Source organism: Hypanus sabinus, chromosome 13, assembly GCF_030144855.1.
Source record: "Hypanus sabinus isolate sHypSab1 chromosome 13, sHypSab1.hap1, whole genome shotgun sequence".
Classification (NCBI taxonomy): domain Eukaryota; kingdom Metazoa; phylum Chordata; class Chondrichthyes; order Myliobatiformes; family Dasyatidae; genus Hypanus; species Hypanus sabinus.
In genome coordinates, this window is record NC_082718.1 from 5674333 (window position 1) to 5698689 (window position 24357).

Consider the following 24357-nt stretch of genomic DNA (forward strand, 5'->3'; position numbering starts at 1 on the left):
AGTGTTGGGACCCCAGTTGTTTACAATATATATTAGTGATTTAGACGAGGGAATTAAATGCAGCATCTCCAAGTTTGCGGATGACACGAAGCTGGGTGGCGGTATTAGCTGTGAGTAGGATGCTAAGAGGATGCAGGGTGACTTGGATAGGTTAGGTGAGTGGGCAAATACATGGCAGATGCCATTTAAGGTGGATAAATGTGGGGTTATCCACTTTGGTTGCAAGAAGAGGAAAACAGATTATTATCTGAACAGTGGCCGATTAGGAAAAGGGGAGATGCAACGAGACCTGGGTGTCGTTGTACACCAGTCATTGAAGGTGGGCATGCAGGTACAGCAGGCGGTGAAAAAGGCAAATGGTATGTTGGCATTCATAGCAAAAGGATTTGAGTACAGGAGCAGGGAGGTTCTACTGCAGTCGTACAAGGCCTTGGTGAGACCGCACCTAGAATATTGTGTGCAGTTTTGGTCCCCTAATCTGTGGAAAGACATTCTTGCCATAGAGGGAGTACAGAGAAGGTTCACCAGATTGATTCCTGGGATGGCAGGACTTTCATATGAAGAAAGACTGGATCGACTAGGCTTATACTCACTGGAATTTAGAAGATTGAGGGGGGATCTTATTGAAACGTATAAAATTCTAAAGGGATTGGACAGCCTAGATGCAGGAAGATTGTTTCCAATGTTGGGGAAGTCCAGAACGAGAGGTCACAGTTTAAGGATAAAGGGGAAGCCTTTTAGGACCGAGATGAGGAAAAACAACTTCACACAGAGTGTGGTGAATCTGTGGAATTCTGTGCCACAGGAAACTGTTGAGGCCGGTTCATTGGCTATTTTTAAGAGAAAGTTTGATATGGCCCTTGTGGCTAAAGGGATCAGGGGGTATGGAGAGAGAGCAGGTACAGGGTTCTGAGTTGGATGATCAGCCATGATCATACTGAATGGCGGTGCAGGCTCAAAGGGCCGAATGGCCTACTCCTGCACCTATTTTCTATGTTTCTATTGGTACCAATGTGTATCATACCGTCCCCCTAGAATGCCATGGACACCTCTGACCCTGGCACCTGGCTAGTAACCTGCTCCAACAGTATCTAATGCGCTTATACCTATTATTATGGGGTATGGCCACTGCCTGCGTATTCCCTTGTTCCTACCCCCCCCCCCCCCCGGTGACTGCCTCCCTGTAGCTCCTATCCGTTTTCCCATGTGAGCCAGAGCTCATCCAACTTCAGCTCCAGTTCCTCCACACAATCTGTAAGGAGCTGAAGCTCGTTGTACATCATGCAGATGTAGTTACCGGGGATGCTGGTGGTTTCCCTGAGATCCCACATCTCACACAAAGAACGTGTCACTTCCTCCAAACCCATTCTCAGCACACGATCTATGTAGTAACAGGAAAAGAAACTTACTTGCTTGTTTATAACCTCTGCCTGCCCTTGCCCAAACCTGACCACTCTAACACTGGGCCATTCCAACAATGGCTGCTCCACTTGCACTTTCCTTCTTTTTATTGGCCCCGCACTGATTGTAGCCCACCAAAAAGAGCTGATAGATAGCACTGGAGCTCTTTTTAAACTTTGCTCTGTGTCACCAATGAACAAGCTCTTGTGCTGATTGCAGCCCGCTGAAAAGTGTTGAAAGCACCGGAGCTCTTTTCAAACCTCAGGCTGAAGGCAGATTGCACAGTCTCAATTGTCGATAAGTCAGAGTTAAACAGCATGGTAACCGGTCCATGCCAGCCATGGTGCTCTATCCAACCCCCTTTCTTTTGTCAGTGTTTGGCACACCTTTCTAATCCATATATCTGTTCAAATGTTGTTACTAACCTGCTTCAACCGCTTCCTCTGGCAGCCCATTCGACAGTGATACCAGCCTTTGCGTAAAATAAAAAGTTACCCTTCAAGTTCCTATTAAATCTTCCCATTCTCACCCTAAACCTTTGCCTTCTAGCTCTTAATTCTCAAAACCTAGAAGAATGCTGAGTGCATTCACCTTCTCCATTACCTCATTGTGTGTTTTGTTATTCATTGAAGTTCCTAATGACACCTGCATTCTTTTAAGATGATTCCTTATAACTATTCTTTGGCATTGCTTCATTATAATTTTAGCTTCTGGCTTGATTCTGAGTAGAGACTATAATTTGCCGAAGTATCCATTGTTCTTATGTTAAAATTTTGTTTATGGAGGCTAAATTACTGGCAAACTTTCTTCATAATGTGGCTTCTACCCCTATTGAAATAATTAAAGAATTTTATGCTGAAGGGACATTGAGTTTTCTATTGCATCAGTACCTAAATATGTTTGTTACTAACGATGAACTGCTTTTCTTGCTCTGTGTCAGGTTATCCAGTCTTTGCTTGGAAGGGAGAATCAGAAGATGATTTTTGGTGGTGCATTGATCGCTGTGTGAATGTGGAAGGATGGCAGCCTAACATGGTAAAGACAGGTTGTTATTCTTTAACAGCTTAAAATGCTGATAAAATGATTTCAATGTTTGATCAGGTTGCATTATATAAAAGACACCGGTCCCTACCAGTTCCCCTCTACCACCACTGTCCTCCGAGTAGCGGAACTTGTCCTCACAATAATTTCTTCTTTAGCTCTTCCCACATCCTTCAAACAAAAGGTATAGCTACGGCACTCGCATGGGTCCCAGCTATGCCTGCCTTCTTGTCAGCTACGTGGAACCGTACCTACGTAGCCTACACTGGTGAACGCCCCCCACTTTTCCTGCGCTACATTGATGACCCCATTGGTGCTTCTTTCTGCACCCATGCAGAGGTCTTTGACTTCATCCACTTTACCTCCAACTTCCATCTGGCCCTCAACTTTGCCTGGTCCATTTCCAACACCTCCCTCCCTTTCTCAATCTCTTTGCCTCTATATCTGGAGACAGCTTATCTGCTGATAAACCCAAGGACTCTCACAGCTACCTGGACTACACCTCGTAACCCCCCCCCCCTTGTAAAAACGCTATCCCCTTTTCTCAATTCCTCTGTCTCCACTACATCTGCTCTCAGGAAAAAGTTTTTCATTCTAGAGCTAAGGAGCTGTCCCCCTTTTTCCCTTCCTCCACCATCAACACTGCCCTCAACTGCATCTCTTCCGTTTCACACACGTCTGCTCTCACCCCATCCTCCCACCACCCTACCAGAGATAGAGTTCCTTTTGTCCTCACCTATCACCCCACCAGCTCTAAGTCCAGCACGTAATTCTCCGCAACTTCTGCCATCTGCAACGGGATCCCACCACCAAGTACCTCTCTCCCTCCCACCTCACTTTCTGTTTTCCCCAGGGATCACTCTCTAAACGACTCCCTTGTCCATTCATTCCTCCCCACTGGCGCTTGCACTTTCAAGTGGAACAAGTGCTACACCTGCCCCTGCACCAGCTCCCTCACTACCATTCCGGGTCCCGAACAGTTCTTCCAGGTGAGACTGCACTTCACCTGTGAGTCTGTTGGGGTCAAATACTGTGTCCAGAGCTCCTGGTGTGACCTCCATATATCGGTGAGACCCAACGTAGATTGGGAGACCGCTTCGCTGAGCATCTGCACTCTGTCAGAAAAAGCAGAATCTCCCACTACCACCCATTTGAATTCCACTTCCCACTCCCAGTCGGATGTGTCTGCCCTTGGTGCTCTCCACTGTCATGATGAAGTCACACTCAGATTGGAGGAATGACACCTTATATTCCATCTGGGTAGCCTGCAACCTGATGGCATGAACATTGATTTCTCGAACTTCCAGTAATGCCACCCCCTCCACCACCTCTGTCACCATTCTCCATCCCCTTTTCCCCATCTCCTTGCCTGACGATCTCTGGTGTTCCTCCCCCCCCACCCCTCCCCCCACCTTTCTTTCTTCCAGGGCCTTCTGTCTTCTCCTATTAGATTCCCCCTTCTCCAGCCCTGTATCTCTTTCATCAATCAACATCCCAGCTCTTCACTTCACCCCTCCCCCTCTCAGTTTTACCTATCTCCTTGTGTTTCACCCTCCCCCCACCCCCACCTTTTAAATCTACTCCTCGTCTTTCTTTTCTCCAGTCTTGCTGAAAGGTCTTTGCCCAAAATGTCAACTGTACTCTTCTCCATAGATGCTGCCTGGCCTGCTAGTTCCTCCAGCATTTTGTGTGTGTTGCTTGGATTTCCAGCATCTGCAGATTTTCTCATTTGTGATCAGAACTTTCCTTGAGTGGTTTACTGAAATATAATATTGATTGGCACCTGATTAGTTCCAGTGGTTCAGACGGGGCAGAGTTTGTTAAGTGTGTCCAGGACGGATTCCTGTCACAGTACGTTGACAGGCTGACGAGGGGGATTGCCATACTAGATCTAGTATTAGGTAACAAACTGGGTCAGTTCACAGATCTGTCAGTGGGTGAGCATCTGGGGGTCAGTGACCGCCGCTCCCTGGCCTTTAACATCATCATGGAAAAGGATAGAATCAGAGAAGGCAGGAAAATTTTTCATTGCGGATGGGCAAATTATGAGGCTATAAGGCTGGAACTTGCGGGTGTGAATTGGGATGATGTTTTTTCAAGGAAATGTACTATGGACATGTGGTCGATGTTTAACGATCTCTTGCAGGATGTTAGGGATAAATTTGTCCTGTTACGTCTGTGGCCCCCTCCTTTTTGAGAATCGCAAGATCACTATTAAGTCAGGTCAGGAGACCCAGGAAATGAGAAAAAGACATGCAGAATCCACAAAGAGTTTGGAATGTGTCCTGGCCTCCGAAAGGCGGAACTATTGATAACGGCTATTGTCTCTTGGAGACGGAATTGTGTATTGAATACTGTATGATTCATCGAAGTCCCCAGGCAATGAACCGAGGGGGATTGGTGGAGGGATTGCATCATCCCAACCTGATTGACATCTGAGACCCTGTGATTCAGGATAAAAGAGGGTTTGGGGAACAGCCCCTTCAGACGCACCAGAAGAAATGCTAGAACTCCTGTAACAGCGTAATAGTGAAAGCCGGTGGAAAAGCCCACGTGCGTCCTTTTCCATTTGCCTCGGAATTGGTGGGCCTTTACCACAGAAGCACGGCTTTAGCTAACCACAAAGGGGAAATCCGCCCCCAACGACTCTCGAAGGATTGACATCATAAAAGGAATGGGCAAGCTAAACCTCCGTCTTTCTCTCCAACCAAAAAGCTGCAACTTGAATGAACTTGAGTGACTTTTATATTTCCATCGGACAATACATTATTCCCTAGACAATGATAGAGCTATTTCTTATTGATTATTATTATACCCGCGCTTTTAGATTTTGTATTGACGACATATATTATCTGTATGTTTGCATTGATATTATTTTTGTTTAATTTTATCAATAAGTACTGTTAAAAATAGTACCATCAGACTTCAACGGACCTCTCTATCTTTGCTGGTAAGTGACCCAGTTACAGGGTACATAACAGTCCCAGTGAGGAAGATAAAGAATAGTAGGGTGAAGGAACCATGGGTGACAAGTGAGGTGGAAAATCTAGTCAGGTGGAAGAAGGCAGCATACATGAGGTGTAGGAAGCAAGGATCAGATGGGTCTATTGAGGAATATAGGGTAGCAAGAAAGGAGCTTAAGAAGGGGCTGAGAAGAGCAAGAAAGGGGCATGAAGAAGGCCTTGACGAGTAGGGTAAAGGAAAACCCCAAGGCATTTTCCTTCAATTATGTGAAGAACAAAAGGATGACAGGTGAAGGTAGGACTGATTAGAGATAAAAGTAGAAAGATGTGCCTGGAGGCTGTGGAAGCAATGAATACTTCTCTTCAGTATTCAGCAATGAGAGGGAATTTGATGACAGTGAAGACAATATGAGTGAGGTTGATGTTCTGGAGCATGTTGATATGAAGGGAGAGGAGATGTTGGAGTTGTTAAAATACATTAGGACGGATAAGTCCCCAGGGCCTAACGGAATATTCCCCAGGCTGCTCCACAAGGCGAGGGAAGAGTTTGCTGAGCCTCTGGCTAGGATCTTTATGTCCTCGTTGTCCACGGGAATGGTACCGGAGGATTGGAGGAAGGCGAATGTTGTCCCCTTGTTCAAAAAAGGTAGTAGGGATAGTCCAGGTAATTATAGACCAGTGAGCCTTACGACTGTGGTGGGAAAGCTGTTGGAAAAGGTTCTTAGAGATAGGATCTATGGGCATTTAGAGAATCATGGTCTGATCAGGGACAGTCAGCATGGCTTTGTGAAGGGCAGATCATGTCTAACAAGCCTGATAGAGTTCTTTGAGGAGGTGACTAGCCATATAGATGAGGGTAGTGCAGTGGATGTGATCTGCATGGATTTTAGTAAGACATTTGACAAGGTTCCACACGGTAGGCTTATTCAGAAAGTCAGAAGGCATGGGATCCAGGGAAGTTTGGCCAGGTGGATTCAGAATTGGCTTGCTTGCAGAAAGCAGAGTGTCATGGTAGATGGAGTACATTCAGATAGGAGGGTCGTGATGAGTGGTGTCCCACAAGGATAGGTTCTGGGACCTCTACTTTTTGTGATTTTTATTAACGACCTGGATGTGGGGGTAGAAGGGTGGGTTGGCAAGTTTGCAAATGACAAAAAGGTTGGTGGTGTTGTGGATAGTGTAGAGGATTGTTGAAGATTGCAAAGAGACATTGATAGGATGCAGAAGTGGGCTGAGAAGTGGCAGATGAAGTTCAACCCGGAGAAGTGTGAGGTGATACAGTTTGGAAGGACAAACTTCAAGGCAGAGTACAAGGTAAATGGCAGGATACTTGGTAGTGTGGAGGAGCAGAGGGATCTGGGGTTATATGTCCATACATCCCTGAAAGTTGACTCACAGGTAGATATGGTAGTTAAGAAAGTTTATGGGGTGTTAGCTTTCATAAGTCAAGGGATAGAGTTTAAGAGACATGAAGTAATGATGCAGCTCTATAAAACTCTGGTTAGGCCACATTTGGAGTACTGTGTCCAGTTCTGGTTGCCTCACTATAGGAAGATGTGGAAGCATTGGAAAGGGTACAGAGGAGATTTACCAGGATGCTGTCTGGTTCAGAGAGAATGGATTATGATCAGAGATTAAGGGAGCGAGGGCTTTACTCTTTGGAGAGAAGGAGGATGAGAAGAGACATGATAGAGGTATACAAGATATTAAGACGAATAGATAGAGTGGACAGCCAGCGCCTCTTCCCCAGGGCACCACTGCTCAGTACAAGAGGTCATGGCTTTAAGGTAAGGGGTGGGAAGTTCAGGGGGATATTAGAGGAACGTTTTTTTACTCAGAGAGTGGTTGGTGTGTGGAATGCACTGCCTGAGTCAGTGGTGGAGGCAGATACACTATTGAAATTTAAGAGACTATTAGACAGGTATATGGAGGAATTTAAGGTGAGGGGGTTTATATGGGAGGCAGGGTTTAAGGGTCAGCACAACGTTGTGGGCCAAAGGGCCTGTACTGTGCTGTACTATTCTATGTTAATAAGAGGTCACAGTTGATTAGTTCTAAATCTGAGGTTGTGGAAAGAAGGATTTGGCTTCTCATTCAAAAACTTTTGAACTGATCTAGAGCTGCAGTAACAAACGAGAGAAAATCTGCAGTTGCTGGAAATCCAAGCAACACACAAAATACTGGAGGAACTCAGCAGACCAGGTAGCATCTATGGAAAAGGTTACAGTGGATGTCCGAGTCCTTTCAAAGGGTTTCTGCCCAAAACCTCGACTGTGCTCTTTTCCATAGATGCTGCCTGGCCTGCTGAGTTCCTCCAGTATTTTGTGTGTGGAGTTGCAGCAATGTTCCTTTGTTATGTGTATGACTGATTGGGTTTGGTGATGCTACAAATATGCTGATTTTCATATGAAACAGAATAATTTGTGTTTTGGTGCAGATCCTGGATGACGGTGGAGACCTCACTCACTGGATTTATAAGAAATATCCTAATATGTTCAAGAAAATTAAGGGCATTGTGGAAGAAAGTGTGACTGGTGTTCACAGGTGAGTGTTAACATGAAAACATCTTGGCTTTCTTTGGGATTTGTTTAGCTAACACAGCAGTGGTTCTCTTGGATCAAACAACAAAGACAAGATTTCCTTTTTGTTTTACGACTCTACTTTCTCCATTCGGGTTTAGTACACTAAGCTGCCATTTTTTATCCGGCATGGAAGACGGTAATGGTTGAAGGGACTTGATACAGACCTCCAGTGTGTAACAGTGGTGTTCCACAGGGATCTACACTGGGGCCTCTGCTGTTTGTGATAGGTATATCTAAATGACCTGGCTGAAAATGTAGTTGGGTGGCTTAGTAAGTTGGCGAATGATACCAAGATTGGGGTTGTTGCTAGTGTAGAAGACTGACAAAGAGTACAGCGCAATATAGATCAGTTGCAGATACGACCAGGGAAATGGTAGGTGGAGATTATTCCAGATAAATGTGAGGTGTTGCACTGAGTTTAAAAGTCAAGAGGTTATTATGTAACTTTTGGTCAGGCCACATCTGAAGTATTGCTTCCAGTTCTGGTCACCTCACTGTAAGAAGGACGTTGAGGTTCCGGAGAGGGTGCAGAAGAGGTTTACCAGGATGTTACCTGGTTTAGAGGCATGTGATGTCATGAGAGGCTGGATAAACTTGGGTTGTTTTTGTTGGAGCAACAGAGGCTGAGGGGAGATCTAATAGAAGATTTATAAGATTATGAGAGGCATATATAAGAGTAGACAGGGAGTATCTTTTTACCAAGATGGAAATGTCTAATATCAGAGGGCATGCATTGAAGGTGAGGTGGTGGGGGGAGGTTCAAAGGGAGAGGTAACTGTGAGAGAGGTAACTTTTTAATTAATTGGTGGATGCGCTGCTTGGTACCGTGTTCGAGACAAATAGAATAGAAGCTTCCAAGAGATGTTTCAGTAGGCACATGAATGTGAAGAAGATGGAGGGATGTGATCACTGTGTAGAGAGAAGGGATTAGTTTCAAGGTGGGGTGGGGGTTGATTTAATCTTTAGCAAGTTTGGATCAGTATTGTGGCCTGAAGGTCCTGTTCATATGTTGTACTGTTCTATGTACATTCCAACAATAAAGTTACAATGAGGAAGGTGAAAAATCTATCCTATGTTGATAAACTGTTTGGTTTGATTTGATTTTCCTTTTGGTGTACTTGAATATGCAACGGTATAGGCAAATTACTTTAATATGAATTATTTGCTGGTCCTCAGTAGATGGAGATGTAAGGCAATATTTCCCAGTTGTCTCAAACAGTGAGCAGTTAACTGAAGCAGTCGGGGACTTTCAGTTCTTGGTGTTTGTGCCAAATTATCTTGCTAAATTGATTGAATTTGGGCAATGCAGAGCTGGTTCTATCAGTTTTTGAAGAGTTATCTTGCATCTCCTATTTGGTTGCTGTTTGGTCACCTCTGGAGCTGAAGTCTGTTTGGTTATTGCTATGCTCTATGAGTGCTGACTGGCCAAGTTAGGAGGTGGAGCAGAAGATGCCAGTGTTCTGTGACACTGCAAAGATTTGTGACTGGGTCTCCTCCTGTGAATCATTTCAGGAAATAACTTTAAAGGTGAATATAAGTAACCTAGGAGCCAAAAACAACATGCTTTTCAGCACAAGAGCTTCTGCAAATGTTCTAATTCTTATGTAGCACACAAAATACTGGTGGAACTCAAGCTAGTCAGGCAGCATCAATGGAAGGGAATAAGCAGTCGAGACCCTTCATCAGGACTGGAAAGGAAGGGGACAGAAGCCAGGATAAGAAGGGGGGGCGGTACAAGCTGATAGATGATAGCTGAGACCAGCTGAGGAAGGTGGTATATGGATAGGTGAAGTAAGAAACTGGGAGGGGATAGGTGGAAGAGGTAAAGGGCTGAAGAAAGAATCTAATAAGAGAGGACAGTGGACCATGGAAAAGGGAAATGGGAGGTGATGGGCAGGTGAAGAAAAGAGAAAGGGTAACCACAATAAGGAATGGAAAAATAGAGAAATGGAGAGGATGAAATTATTGGAAATTAGGGAAATTGTTGTCCATGCCATCAAGTTGAAGGTGGGGAATAAGAGGTGTTGCTCTCCGACCTGATTTTGATCACAAGACTGTAGAGGAGGATATGAGCAGACATCACAGCATGAGATTGGGAGGTTTGAGTTGAAATGGGTAGCCACCGGGATATGCAGACGATACTATTCTAGTGGCTGAAAGTGAGGGGGATCTGAGGAAGCTTCCAATCAAAGTGAAAGAAGAAAGTGCAAAAGCTGGCTTGTTGCTCAATATTAAGAAAACCAAGATTATGTCGACCAGCCCTATTAACTGTGGTAATTAATGGAAAGGAAGTGGAAGCAGTGACGGATTTGGTCTTCCTCAGTTTAAAGATTTCTACAGATAGTAACTGCAGCCATGAAATTAAACGACGCTTACTTCTGGGGAGGGCACAAAAGACCAATTTAGATACAATACTGAAGAGCGGACACATAACATTGTCTATGAAGATCTGTATAGTCAAGTCTATGGTATTTCCAGTTGTGATGTATGGCTTTGAGAGCTGGACTATTAGTGAGGCTGAATACAAAAGAATTGACGCCCTTGAACTTGGATGCTGGAAGAAAGTTTTAAGAGTTCATTGGACAGCAAAAAAATCCAGCAAGTCAATACTTGGAAGGAATACAGCCAGACTGCTCAGTAGGAGGCTTGATAATGAGACAAAAGCTCAAATATTTTGCCACATCATGAGAAGACAGGATTCTTTGGAGAAGACTCTCATGCTAGGTAAAAGAGAGGACACCAGAAGCTATGATGGATAGATAATATTACTCAGATAATGTGTATGATCTTGGGGGATCTTTGAGATGCAGTTTCCAACTAGAAGGCTTGGTGTGCAGGAGTCCAAGAGTTGAACTCAATTTAATGACTGAACAACAACAAAGCCACTAGTGCCTTTGTGGTAAACAAAACGAAGGTGCTCGACAAAGCAGTCTCCCAATCTATGTCGGGTCTCACAAGTGTAGAGGAGGGAGCAGCAAGGACAATAGATGACCCCCCCCCCCCCCCATAGACACACAAGTGAAGTGTTGTGTTACCTGAAAGAGCTGTTTGAGGCTCTGAATGGAATTGAAAGCAGAGGTATAGGTGCAGGAATATTATCTGCCACATTTGCAGGGTTAAATGCCAGGTGGAAGATCAGTGGGGAGGGACAAGTGGAAATAGAGAGTGATCCTTATACAAGGCAGAGGGGAGGGAAAAGATGTGCTTCGTTGTAGGGTTCTGTTGGAGATGCTGGACATCATGGACCAATGGGGTGGTACAATGGGAGTCCCATTCTTGTGATGACAGCGGGAGGGCTGATGTGTGGGAAATGGAGGACATGCAGGTGAGAGCAGCATCGATGGTGGTGGAAGGGAAACCTCGTTCTAAAACATCTCAGGCATTTTAGAATAGAAAGCCTTATCCTGAACCATTCTTCTACGTTTTCCCACATGCCTGCATTTTTCTAGCTTTTAGAATAATATAAAAGCTAATGATTTAAAGCATATTTAAATCTCCCACAGAAGGCATAAACATTCTTTCTGGAATGTAGTTCTGATGTTTGTTTGGTTATCTCAAAATTAAGACATTTCTGAAGAGTTGCCATGTAACTGGAGATATGTAATCCACAAAAGGTCTCAACCTGATTTATTCTGGCAATAGCGCTTTTACTGTAGTTTATTTTGGAAGGTCCTTCAGAGATCACCATTCATGCCTTGCGTCTTCAGGCTTTCGTTGCACTTCATCTTATTGCCACATTTGCTCATCTGCCATGCAGCTGGTTATATTTGCAGTTTGTTTTTACATACATGCTGACATTAAATTTAAAGTTTCTCAAAAAACTGTTACCAAGCTTTAGTTCCCATGGAATTAACATAAACATGTTGATTGAAAGTAATGGAGATGAGAAACAATCTTTTGGAAATTTCTGATGAGCTGCCTGTCCTAATTCTGCATCGCTGGAATAAAACACAAACATCATCAGTTCTATATCTTCTTTCATTGCCAATGAACCTGAGCTTGACTGGTGTATCTGATGTATTCTAAAGCAATGTGAATTATCCTTTTGCTTTTTCTCTTCCTTTTTAAGGCTTTACCAGTTGTCTAAAGCTGGTAAGCTCTGTGTTCCTGCCATGAATGTAAATGACTCTGTAACCAAGCAGAAGTTTGATAATCTCTATTGCTGCAGAGAGTCCATACTGGATGGGTAAGTATTCAGTACCTGCTCACCTCAAGTCAATGTTGTTATGAATAAATCGGTATTTATAAAATTTATTTGTCAGTGAAATAATCCAGAAAAGATATTACTCAAGAATCTTTTGACTGAAAGGAAAGATATTGAAAATTAACTATTCAGTCTCAATGTTTTATAGGTTACTAATGAGGACCTTTGATTTCTGTTGTTCATGTGTGTCAAGATCCCAAATTAAACTATGGCTTCATCTCTTGATTGGCAGAAATCTAGACTCTATATGCCATTTTATCTTTATTGAGAAAATCTATTTTATTGGGTGGGCAGCTACAGGTAAATAAATGACTGAAATAAAATACCAAGTCCCCATTTGCTTCATTGATTAAGTTTCTTTTTCAATTTGTTTTTAAGAAAGTTGCATAATTATTGTAGTATATCATTGCCACTTCTTTCAGTGTGTAGAACTATATTGGAAATTAACTGTGAATTTCACATTTTAATGAAAGCCTCAAGAGGACAACAGATGTGATGTTTGGAGGCAAACAGGTCGTGGTCTGTGGATATGGGGAGGTAAATATTTGCTTTCTAATTTTTTGGAGGGGGTGATGACAACAGGCTTTTGAAACTTGTTCTCAACTGGTTGTGCTAAACTTTTGAGATTGCAAGCTTTTAGTAAGACTCTAAGCATAGTTTATTTGTCTGCATTAGCATTGTCCTCTATCTCTGAGCAGCCTGTACCTTTGACAATGACATCAGTGATGAGTTCTCTTTTTCATCTCTGTTCATTTAGTTTATCTGTTCACTGACTTCTATCTGCAGACTCTAGCTAAATCTGTTCACTTAACAATAACTAAGCTTATGACAGCTGAGAGAATCACTTGGCTAATATTTTAAAGTGAGAGGGGATTATAATTCTGACAGAATTGTCAACCTTTCAGATTTTATGTGCCGATTCAAAAAAAAACACTAAAAAGATACTTTCTTGAAGTTTGTACTTTTAAAAACATGAGTTCTTGGCATCAGTTGTGCTTTCCTTTCAGTTTCTAGCAGCCCACTGTGTATCATTTTTATAGCAGTTGAAATAAAGATTTGTTTGCTGGGGTTCTTTAGAAGTTAAGAAAATGTGACTGATACAAATAAAATATTCAAAAACTTAGTTTTCTCAATATCAGAAGCATTGTGCTCAGTGGTGATGACATCTCTAATTGTGTATTTTTAAATATAATCGTGCACTACAACAGGTTCATGCTGGTATTTTCCAGAGCTGATAATTTGGATCCTTACTAATCCATTCAACCTACGAATATGCTTAGTGTTTCTTCTGTTTGAATCTGAAACCATATTTGGGACAACGTCATGGTGCGTGTACCAGTTTTTAATTTGCAGACAGCCAGTGTTTGTGTAATCTCTATTTGAATACAATATAAAAATACACATCGTACAAAAGTGGGGGGAGCAGTTAACTGCAAGGATAAATATAACCGATGTTAGTAGATTTTAACAGGTACAAGGTGAAATTATGAGGTGATACATTTTCTGAAGGAGAACTAATAGACACTCATTAAAGAAATATAGTGATACTGAAAAATACTGCAGGTGCTGAAATATTGCAGAGGCCGAGTAGCAATCACAGTCGAGGAGAGTTGATGCTTCATGGTCAGCTGGAGACGCTCATGGAGTGAGTACCGTTTTGGATTCGCTCCATAACTTTTACTTTTTTTAACCTTTGATCACCCTTATTCAGCTTATTTTTACCTATACCGAAAGTTTCTTTATTCTTTTTTTTTGGATTTACTGCCAAGCGTTTGTTGTGAACTTTTGATGATATGCAAACAGAAATGTCTCTCAGTTCTAAGGGACGGGATCCCGGACGTAATCCGAACGGTAACGGAAAAAAGCAGGCTTCGACACAACAAACACCATTAACTTTTGAATTGTTTATGGAGGTTTTGGATCAAAAATTTGCTGAACTACAACAATTTTTTAAAGAAGATATAAAGGCTTTTCAAGAGTACATGGTTAAGACGGATTTAGTAATTAAACAGCAACAAGCTCTTATTGCGTCTCTGCAAGAAGAAGCTCGGAAGCGAGATTTGACTATTGGAAAACTGCAACAGGATTTAATTTCGACCATTAAGCTGATGGAAGCCCTTAAAGCCAAGAGTGACGATTTTGAGAATCTCTCCAGAAGACAGAACGTACGTATACTTGGTCTTCCAGACGGCATAGAAAAAGATGACCCTTCGAAATATTTTGCTCAACTTTTAAAAGAAGCGTTTCCGACAATTTTCCCGAATAACCCCCCTTTATTGGATCGGGCACATAGAATTCGGCGTCGATCACCGAGTGTTACAGACAAACCTTCGGTGATAATTGTCCGGTTCCTTTATGTACATGACAAAGAACAAGTTATAAGAGCAGCTTGTCGACTAGGAATGATTAAAATCAAAGATTTTTCCTTCCGCCTGATCGAAGATTTTAGTTCAGATCTTTTAAAAAGAAGGCTTCTTTTTAAACCGTTGATGGCTGAATGTTATGAGAAAAATCTGAAACCTGCGCTTCTATACCCTGCGAAGCTTCGAATTTCTCCGTCGAATGCTCCACGACAAGTTTTCCTTTCAACTTCAGAAGTGAGAAAATATCTGGAGGAGAACTTCCCTACTGCTACAGACACCAGTCTTTAATAAATGAATGATTTTGATCGTGTAAGATGGTTCTCGATCTCTTAAACCAGAATTATAATCTGGTTATTGGTGTAGGTTCATCCTACACTTTATACTCAAGTTAAAGTGTGTTTGCGTCATGTTAATTGTTTTGCCTTATACACTTTAATCATTTAACTACATACTTGTCTATTAACTTTGTTCCTTCGAAGGTATATTTTTAATTCTTTGAAGGTAAATTTTTCCTTGATTAAGATGGTGGTTTTTTGGAAAAGATTTTTAGTTTTGCTTAAGATGGCATTATGTTTATATTTTTCGTGTTTCTTCCAGACAAGGCATCGCTTATCTCAGCTTAAATATTTTTTGTTTTGTCTGGGCTAGAGCCCGAGTTATAATTGTTTTTAGTGATTATATTTTTATTCTTTTTACAACTAACTATACTTAGAAATATGGTTTTTATTATAGCGATTTTATTTTTAAAGTCGGGGTGATTCTTTTATATATATCCTTTTTATATGGAGTGTTCTTCAGCTGACATGGGGGTAGGATTAGTCTTACTTTTTCTCTTTTTAAGTCATATTTTGGCTTTTTCTCTTTTTCTCGGGGGGTGGGGGGATGGTCTGTTTTCTAATTCTATTTTTTTTGTACCAGTTTGTGTTAGTTTTTTTATTCGGGCTGTTTTTGAACTTCAAATATGTCTGTGTTGTCGTCACTTCCGGGTCTTCTCTCTACTTTTGTTCCTCTTCCGGGTGCATGAGTTTATAAGTTGGTTAACCCTTTCTATACCAAAGGGTTGATTATAGAATTATGGCTCAGACCATTAATTTTGTGTCTTGGAATACTAATGGTTTAAATCATCCAATTAAACGAAAGAAGATTTTCAAAGTATTCCAAAGACTTAATGCTCATATCATTTTTGTACAAGAAACTCATGTGAGGAGGGAGGACAAATTTCGTTTTTTTAGATTTTGGCGGGGTCAACATTATCATGCAAATTCGAATGCTAAAGTAAAAGGAGTTTCAATTTTTATTGACTCCTCTATTTCATTTGTTCAACATGATATTTTTTCGGATCCGAATGGCAGATTTTTGTTAATTACGGGTTTACTTTGTAATAAAAAGGTTGCTTTGGTTAATGTTTATGCTCCAAATGTGGATTGTCCTGACTTTTTTAAGTCTTTATTTACTTCTTTACCCAATCTAAACGAATATAAGTTAATAATGGGTGGTGACTTTAATTGTTGTTTAAATCCTCTGATGGATAAATCTTTATCTATTCAGACTTTACCTAATAAGTCGGCCACTTGTATTAACTCTTTTTTGACTGACAATGGAGTTTTTGATATTTGGAGATTCCGGTATCCTAATGACAAAGAGTTTTCTTTTTTCTCACATGTTTATCACTCTTATTCAAGAATTGATTATTTTTTTGTAGACTCTTGTTTTATTCCATTGGTAATCGGTTGTAACTATGATATTATAGCTATCTCTGATCATGCTCCGTTATTACTTTCTATGAAATTTACGGATACAGCTTTTAATGCTAGACAATGGCGATTTGACTCTACCTTGTTGCAAGACTCTGACTTTATTAAATTTATGGAGGAGCAGATCGACTTCTTCTTCTCAACTAATTCTACAGATGATATTTCCTGCAGAACACTTTGGGACACTTTTAAAGCTTATATATGTGGACAGATTATTTCTTATTCTGTTGGTTTGAGGAAACGTATCAAGATGGAAACTCTTTTATTGGTTGATAAAATTAAAGAGATTGATAAGAAATATTCGATTGCTCCTAGTAAGGAGCTTTACAAACAAAGGGTTGAACTTCAAATGGAACATAGTTTATTACTTACATCCTCGATTGAAAATCAATTAATGAAAACTAAATCTGATTTTTATATACATAGTGATAAATCTGGTAAACTGTTAGCTAGTCAATTGAAGAATGCTCTGGTTAAACGTCAAATCACTAAGATTGGTCAGCAGAATGGGAATCTGACAGTTAATCATGATGAGATAAATAAGGCATTTCAAGATTTCTATACCTCCCTGTATCAATCTGAATTTCTTCAAGATTATAATACCATGTCTGATTTTCTTGGGAAATTAAATTTTCCAAGGTTATCATCTGATGATCTTTTGATATTGGATACTCCTATTACGGATGTAGAAATTAAAGGGGCTATTTCCTCAATGAATTCTGGGAAAGCACCGGGTCCAGATGGTTATACAGTTGGATTTTTTAAATTTTTTTCCGCTACTCTTTCCCCTTGGTTAGGTAAGGTTTTTGAGGAGGCCATTAGATTAGGGAATTTGCCACAATCTTTTTATAGAGCTTCCATTTCTCTAATATTGAAGAAAGATAAAGACCCTACTAATTGTGCTTCTTATAGACCTATATCTTTATTGAATGTAGACTCCAAGATTTTTTCTAAGTTACTGGCATCTAGATTGGAGAAGGTATTACTCAAAATTATTTCAGATGATCAAACTGGCTTTATTAAAAATCGTTATTCTTTTTTTAACATTAGGAGATTGTTGAATATTGTTTATACTCCCTCACATGATACTTCAGAATGCGTGATTTCATTAGATGCGGAGAAAGCATTTGACAGAGTTGAATGGCCTTACTTAATGTGTTGGAGAAGTTTAATTTTAGTCCGATATTTATATCATGGATTAAATTGATTTATCATACTCCAGTAGCCTCAGTGGTTACCAATAATCAATGTCCTCTTAGTCCATTACTATTTAACATTGCCTTAGAACCTTTGGCAATTGCCATCAGACAATCACAGGATATTTTGGGTATTAATCGTGGGACAGATATTCATAAGTTATCTTTGTATGCAGATGATTTATTACTATTCATTTCCAACCCGGAGAAATCCATTCCAGCAGTTTTATCATTATTGGCTCAATTTAGTGAGTTTTCTGGGTATAAGTTAAATCTTAATAAAAGTGAATTGTTTCCATTAAATAAACGGGTCCCAATTTATGGAAATTTACCCTTTAAATTAGTTAATGACTCTTTTACTTATTTAGGGATCAAAATCACAAAGAACCATAAAGATTTATTTGGATTTAATTTTTTACCCTTAATTGATCAGATTAAAGGTTTGTTTACTAAGTGGTCACCTTTGTCTCTATCTCTAATAGGTAGGATTAATGCTATTAAGATGGTTATTTTACCTAAGTTTTTATATATTTTTCAAGCGATACCAATTTTTATCCCGAAATCTTTTTTTACTAATGTTGACTCTAAAACTTCTTCATATATATGGCAGTATAAAAATCCCAGGTTAGGTAAAACATATTTACAGAAGACAAAAAAGGAAGGCCGGTTAGCATTACCTAATTTCAGATTTTACTATTGGGCAGTTAATATTAGATATTTGTTATGCTGGTTGAAAGATGGGGGTGGATCTTTTGGCCCTTGTTGGGTGAGTTTAGAAACTAAATCGGTATCAGCTTATGCTTTGGGTTCTATTTTAGGGACTTCTCTCCCTTTTGCTCTTTCTAAATTGCCGAAACGAATTGACAACCCGATAGTTAAACATACATTGCGTATATGGTTTCAATTTCGGAGATTTTTTGGGTTGACTCAATTCGTTTTAAATAGTCCTATTGTATCTAATTGTTTTTTTCACCCTTCCATTATAGATCAAGCTTATTTAGCTTGGAAAACTAAGGGATTACTAAGATTTTCTGATTTATTTTTAGATAATTGTTTCATGTCTTTTGAACAATTATCCAACAAATATAACTTGCCGAGATTTCATTTTTTTAGATATTTACAGATTAGACATTTTTTAAGTTCTGTACTCTCTACGTTTCCAAATTTTGTGCCTTCAGATACTTTGGAGAGTTAATTTGAATTAGACCCTTTTCAAAAAGGGCTTATTTCAAAACTTTATAATATAATTATGAAGATATGTTCAGAGCCCCTTTATAAGACTAAACAGGATTGGGAAAGAGAGCTTAGTTTTAGTATTTCTAGTGAGAATTGGGATAGAATTCTTCAATTAGTTAATACATCATCGTTATGTGCCAAACATTCACTAATACAATTTAAGGTTGTACATAGGGCCCATATGTCCAAGGATAAATTAGCTCATTTTTACTCTCATATAAGTCCTATTTGTGATAGATGTCATTCTGAAATTGCGTCTTTAACTCACATGTTTTGGTCGTGTTCATTTTTGGAGAAATATTGGAAAGATATTTTTGATATTATTTCTGCGGTTTTGAATATTGATTTACAACCTCATCCTATTACCGCAATTTTTGGTTTACCAATGTTAGATTCAGAGCATTTATCTTCTTCAGCCCGTCGAATGATTGCATTTCTAACTCTGATGGCTAGAAGATCTATATTGTTGAATTGGAAAGAAATTGATCCTCCCACTGTATTTAATTGGTTCTCTCAAACTATGTTATGTTTAAATTTAGAAAAAATTAGAAGTGGTACTTTTGAGACTTCTATTAAATTTGAAAAGTTATGGAGACCATTTATTCAACATTTTCATATGATGTAATATGACCCTGTGCCAAGTACATTTGATTTCCCAGCTTTTAGCTTATGTATTTTGAGAGGACCGGAAGTGACGGCATTGATGAATACTTATTTTTGTGAGATATTATAAACAGCCCACTTTTTTTTCCTTCTCTTTTGTTTGTTTTTTTTCTTTTATATTACTTATTAGTTATAGTTATTAGATTAGATTAGTTAGTTTTGCATTATATAAATTTTTTTTGTTTTTTTTTCTTTCTTTTTTCTGTTTTTTTATATTATACATTATGAAATATTTAGATTTACTATGTCCATACATATATCTTATGGCTTATGTCTTGGTAAACTCATTTATATTGTAACTATTATGTATGGTTTTTTTCATATGTAATGGAATGTGTATGTTGGTAATTTCTTTATCAATATATCATCTGTATTCTGTCCATATTACTAATATTAATAAAAAGATTTAGAAAGATGCTTCATATGTACATTCAGAGAAGCATGCTTCAGTGGGGAACAGGGTTACGTTGGCAACTGCAACATAAGACAATACAGAGACTGGAATAGATGCAGCCTACATCACAGGGCAGGGTAGGGAATGGAATATGTGATGACACATTTATAAATAGAAATACAGAATACATGTGCTCTTCTATCATTTAAACCTATACCCGCATCTGAAATAATCAGTTCATGAAGAATGCTTGGACCATGACCGCAGGGATATCACCACAATATCTGAAATGCTAAATTGTAGTTAATGAAAGAATGGAGAAACTGTTATGGTCGTTTTATGATAAAACCGTTATCTAAAATATAATGCAATTGGTTTTCAGTGGTGAGGAGAGACTATGAATTTAATAACGAAAAATTTACTTCAAAGGATTACATCAACGTGTAACATCACGCTACATCTGCACTCCTGATGATGCATGTGGGATGTCATTTTCAGTTCAGAGGAGGATTCAGAGGGGCTTCACAGTGATATAGATCAGCTAATCTAATGGCTAGGATATGGCTAATGAAATATAACTTTGGTAGAAAAGGGAGCATTTGTTTGAAATGAAAGTGGTGTTCTGCAGGATATGGGTGTCCTTGTTGCACATTGCTGAAAGAACATGCAACTGTGGTAAGCAGTTACTAAGGTAGAGGGCAAGTTGGCTTTACTACAAAAAGATTTGAGTACAAGCGTAAAGAGATCTTAAGTTGAACAGACAGCACATGAACAGGGGGTTTCATATATATCAAATTGCGCATTGATGATGTCACCTCAGCTGGTGATAAAGCGTTTGCAACCTAAACTCCAGGCACAGCTTACAATCCTACAAACAAGCAGACAGTCCAAGCTACCTTTTTTTTCTTTCATTTCAAGCTTGCAAGGTAACTCTCCTTTAAGCTTTCCTCTTCCACATTAAATGTATGTCTTCTGGTATTTGACATTTCTACCCTGGGAAAGACTCTGGACAACTACTCTATCTATGCCTCTCATAATTTTATTTAATTCTGTCAGGCTACATGTCGATCTCCAATCTTCCAGTGCAAACACTCCGAGTTTTGCCATCCACTCTTTAGAGATCATGTTCTCTAATACAGGCAACATCCTGGTGAAACTTTTCTGTGTCTGCTCCAAAGCCTCCACATCCTTCCTGTAATGTAGCAAGCAGACTGCACACAATACTCCAAATGTGGCCTAAGCAAAGTTGCCACATGACTTTCCAACTTTTCTACTAGCTGGCACCCTAGCCACTGAACACAAGCATGCCTTAAGCCTCCTTTACTCCCTGTCTACTAGTGTTGCTACTTTCAAGGAGCTACAGACTTGAATTCAGGATACCTCTGTACATCAGTGCTCCTGTGAGTCCTGCAGCTACTGTATAGTTTCCTCTTCTATTCAACTTGAATGCAATATCTTTTATATTGATTGTAAATTAGTGCAACGCTTGACCAAATAGCACTCCATCTGCTGTTTTTCTGCCCATGTTTCCAGCTGATCTATATCCTGTTCAATCCTTTGACGACCTACCTTAATCTCCACACTTCTACCAATTTTTGCATCACCTGCAAACTTGCTGATCTTCCCACCTACATTTTCATCCAAATCATTTGTATATTTAACTAAAGAAGTCCCATTACTAATCCTTGAGGAGCACCACTGGTGATAGATACCATTCCCCCTTCAAGCCAATTTTGGATCCAAGATCTTGGCTTCTCAGCAGGTTCCTAAGTATTTCCTACAAAAGGAAGGATATAATCAAAAGATTCAAAGGTTCATTTATTATCAAAGTATACAAATTAAAATTCTTCTCTGGGTAGCCATGAAACCAAGAAAGGAAAAAAAAAGCATGATCATCAACCCCCCCACCCCACAAATTCCCCCACCTAGCAAAAAAAAAAAGCAAACAAAACAGAACAGGCACATCAACCCCCAAATCATCCCTCCTCCTGCACAAAAAAACAAGACAGTTTGGACAAAAACACAGAATATTTAAAAAAAACTATAAGACTAGAAAGAGAAGTCTATAGTCCAAGTCCACATCCAAAACACAGAAAACCAGGGCACCACCCTCTGGGCCCAGCAGCAGACTTTTCCTTCCCCGTAGCAAGACAGGCAGCCGGTGCTCATGCTGTGCATTCGCCTTGATGCTTCAATCTCCCTCGTTGCTTTCATCAGTAAACAATGGAGTTGAACAACAGCTTGCGCCCCATCCCACAGACTTCTCGCCATGAAGTTCGTGCATGATGTCTCTGTCTCTGGAATCCTCTCAGACACTGCAGAGCGCCGAAGCACCCAACTGCAATGAATGAGTACAGCAGATGTTCACCAGATCAGATGGTTCATAGTCCCTGGAAACAATAAGTTCAAGACCAAATGGACAGAGTTGATACTCCCATTAAAAGTATTAGAAGTGACCTCAAATAACCCCAAAAAATATTCTAGGGACCTTGACAGGTTAATTAAAGGGATGTTGTTTTTCCTGACTTGAGTTTTTGGGATCTGAGGATGCAATTTCAAAATAAGGGCATAGTCTTCAGGACTGAAATAAGAAGTATTTCTTCATCATGAAGATAATGTGGTCTTTGGAATCTGGGGATTCCATGCCAGTTTATTCAAGACAAATATTGCATTTTTGAATATTAAGGGAATCAATGGAATTAGGAATGATATACGGAAATGGCATGCAGGTCATTGACTATTTCATATGAAGCTGTCAACAAACTGTGTGAAGAAATGTGCTAATAATGGGTTCTTAGCATTAATTTTTTCCTTGTAAGAACCTTCCTTCTGAAGGTTGGAAGGAATATTAGTTTTGTTTGGAAAAAGTATACTGTAATGAGTAAGTTTCATAATCTGTACAGATGTGTTCTATGTTGTCTTTCAGGTTGGAAAGGGCTGTTGTGCTGCTTTAAAAGCAATGGGGTCCATAGTGTACGTTACAGAAATTGATCCAATTTGTGCTCTCCAAGCCTGGTAAGGACAAGAATTTACTATCGCTGGTAATATTTGCATGTAATAAAAATGGGAATTTAAAATTCACAAAATGTGCACACTTATCCAGCATAATTTTCTTATCTTGACTACAGCACATGCTAGTCTGACATGATAATCTCATTTTTGTCCACATCTTTGCCTATCTATAAAGTGGACAACAGCTTGTATTAACCACTAAGATCTTTATCATTTGCAGTAACTGCTATTAATTTTAGTGGTGTCTTTAGTTCATGCTGGGAAGGCTGCCAGATTGATGTGTGCTGCCATTGTTAGTTTACATCTGTTGAAATAGTGCAAAGCTGTGATTAGTCCAAAAATATTGTTTATAAAATACTGAATTTTCTGTACAGCCCCTGGACAAGATTGTGCAATAATTTTTGGTACTTGAATATTGTAGGGTTCAGCTTAAACAATTTGTATGTTTCATCTTTAATTTGGGTACTTGCCTATTTCTTCATTCCAGTCTTTCATTAGTTTGAGGTTATGAAGTAACATAGATACCTCTGCAATTTTAGTGTGTTGTTATTGATATCTCTGCCATTTTAGTGTGTTGTTATAGATTTAAGAGATTCCAGGGATGCCATATCTTGGAGGTGCAGAAATGGAAACTGAACGCATTATCTAGGATGTCACTGCAATCTTGATCCTCATCCACTTCACATCTGGCTTGTACAATGCTGCTCCTAAATTTCTTCATATCTCCACTTTTCTTAAAGACAGTGGAAGAGTTTCAAGCACCTCCATTCTCTCACAAATTTCATTTCTTCAGTACTGATTTTCTTTGTTCTTGCCGTTTTAGTTACTTTCTGTCTTCCTGAAATTTATTCTTTCCCTTTTATCACTTTCCTCTTTAAATGCACGCCCAAAATGTTCATCAGCTCATCAACTAAACTATTTCCCCTCTAATTCTCATTCAATTTTCCTCCACCTATAAGTACCTTCAAATTGTATCTTGTGCACAAGGAGCACTGAATATATAAAACTGTTTACAGTGGACCCTCGCGACTCTGCCAACAGTACTGAGGGCTTTGGGGTTCTAAAGTTTTTCTGTCATTCAAACTTTGGGATTTTCTTCTGTTTTGTGGATGTCTGAAGAGCAAGAATTTCAGATTGTATATTGTATACATTCTCTGCTATTAAGTGCAACCATTGAACCACTGAGCTGTGATCTTTTTTTTAGAAATTTGACAGGCAGCATGCAAAACCAGTTGCTGGCTACTAATCTTGTATTTAAGCAAAGACCAAATCATAGAACTGTAATACTATTTGAAGTTGAATATCCTGTCAATAATCCATTCGCTTGGGAACAAGACGTTGGAGTATCAGTAATCATGATTGTAGTGATGAGCCCTGGCATTTGCTGGCAAAATACTGGTGTTCAGTATTGTGATACCTTAAAGTTCTATACAACTCAATTTTGACATGCAACTGCTAGAACAGTATACAGTACATTGTCTCACACAGTGCACCTGGGCAATCAGAACGATCATGGAGAGGACTTTGCCAGTTGAGCATATCTTGCCT

General features: G+C 39.6%; 1 protein-coding gene across 7 annotated transcripts in view; it reads left to right on the plus strand.

The window, feature by feature from the left end:
• ahcyl2b (adenosylhomocysteinase like 2b) overlaps nucleotides 1–24357 on the plus strand; it is a 108564-nt gene that overhangs the window by 76443 nt on the left and 7764 nt on the right. For all 7 annotated transcript variants that reach the window (XM_059987021.1, XM_059987024.1, XM_059987022.1 and 4 more), the window contains 5 exons: nucleotides 2342–2436; nucleotides 7843–7949; nucleotides 12057–12173; nucleotides 12665–12728; nucleotides 22724–22812. In XM_059987021.1, the coding sequence (XP_059843004.1) occupies nucleotides 2342–2436; nucleotides 7843–7949; nucleotides 12057–12173; nucleotides 12665–12728; nucleotides 22724–22812 (472 nt within the window). The remainder of the gene's footprint in view (nucleotides 1–2341; nucleotides 2437–7842; nucleotides 7950–12056; nucleotides 12174–12664; nucleotides 12729–22723; nucleotides 22813–24357) is intronic.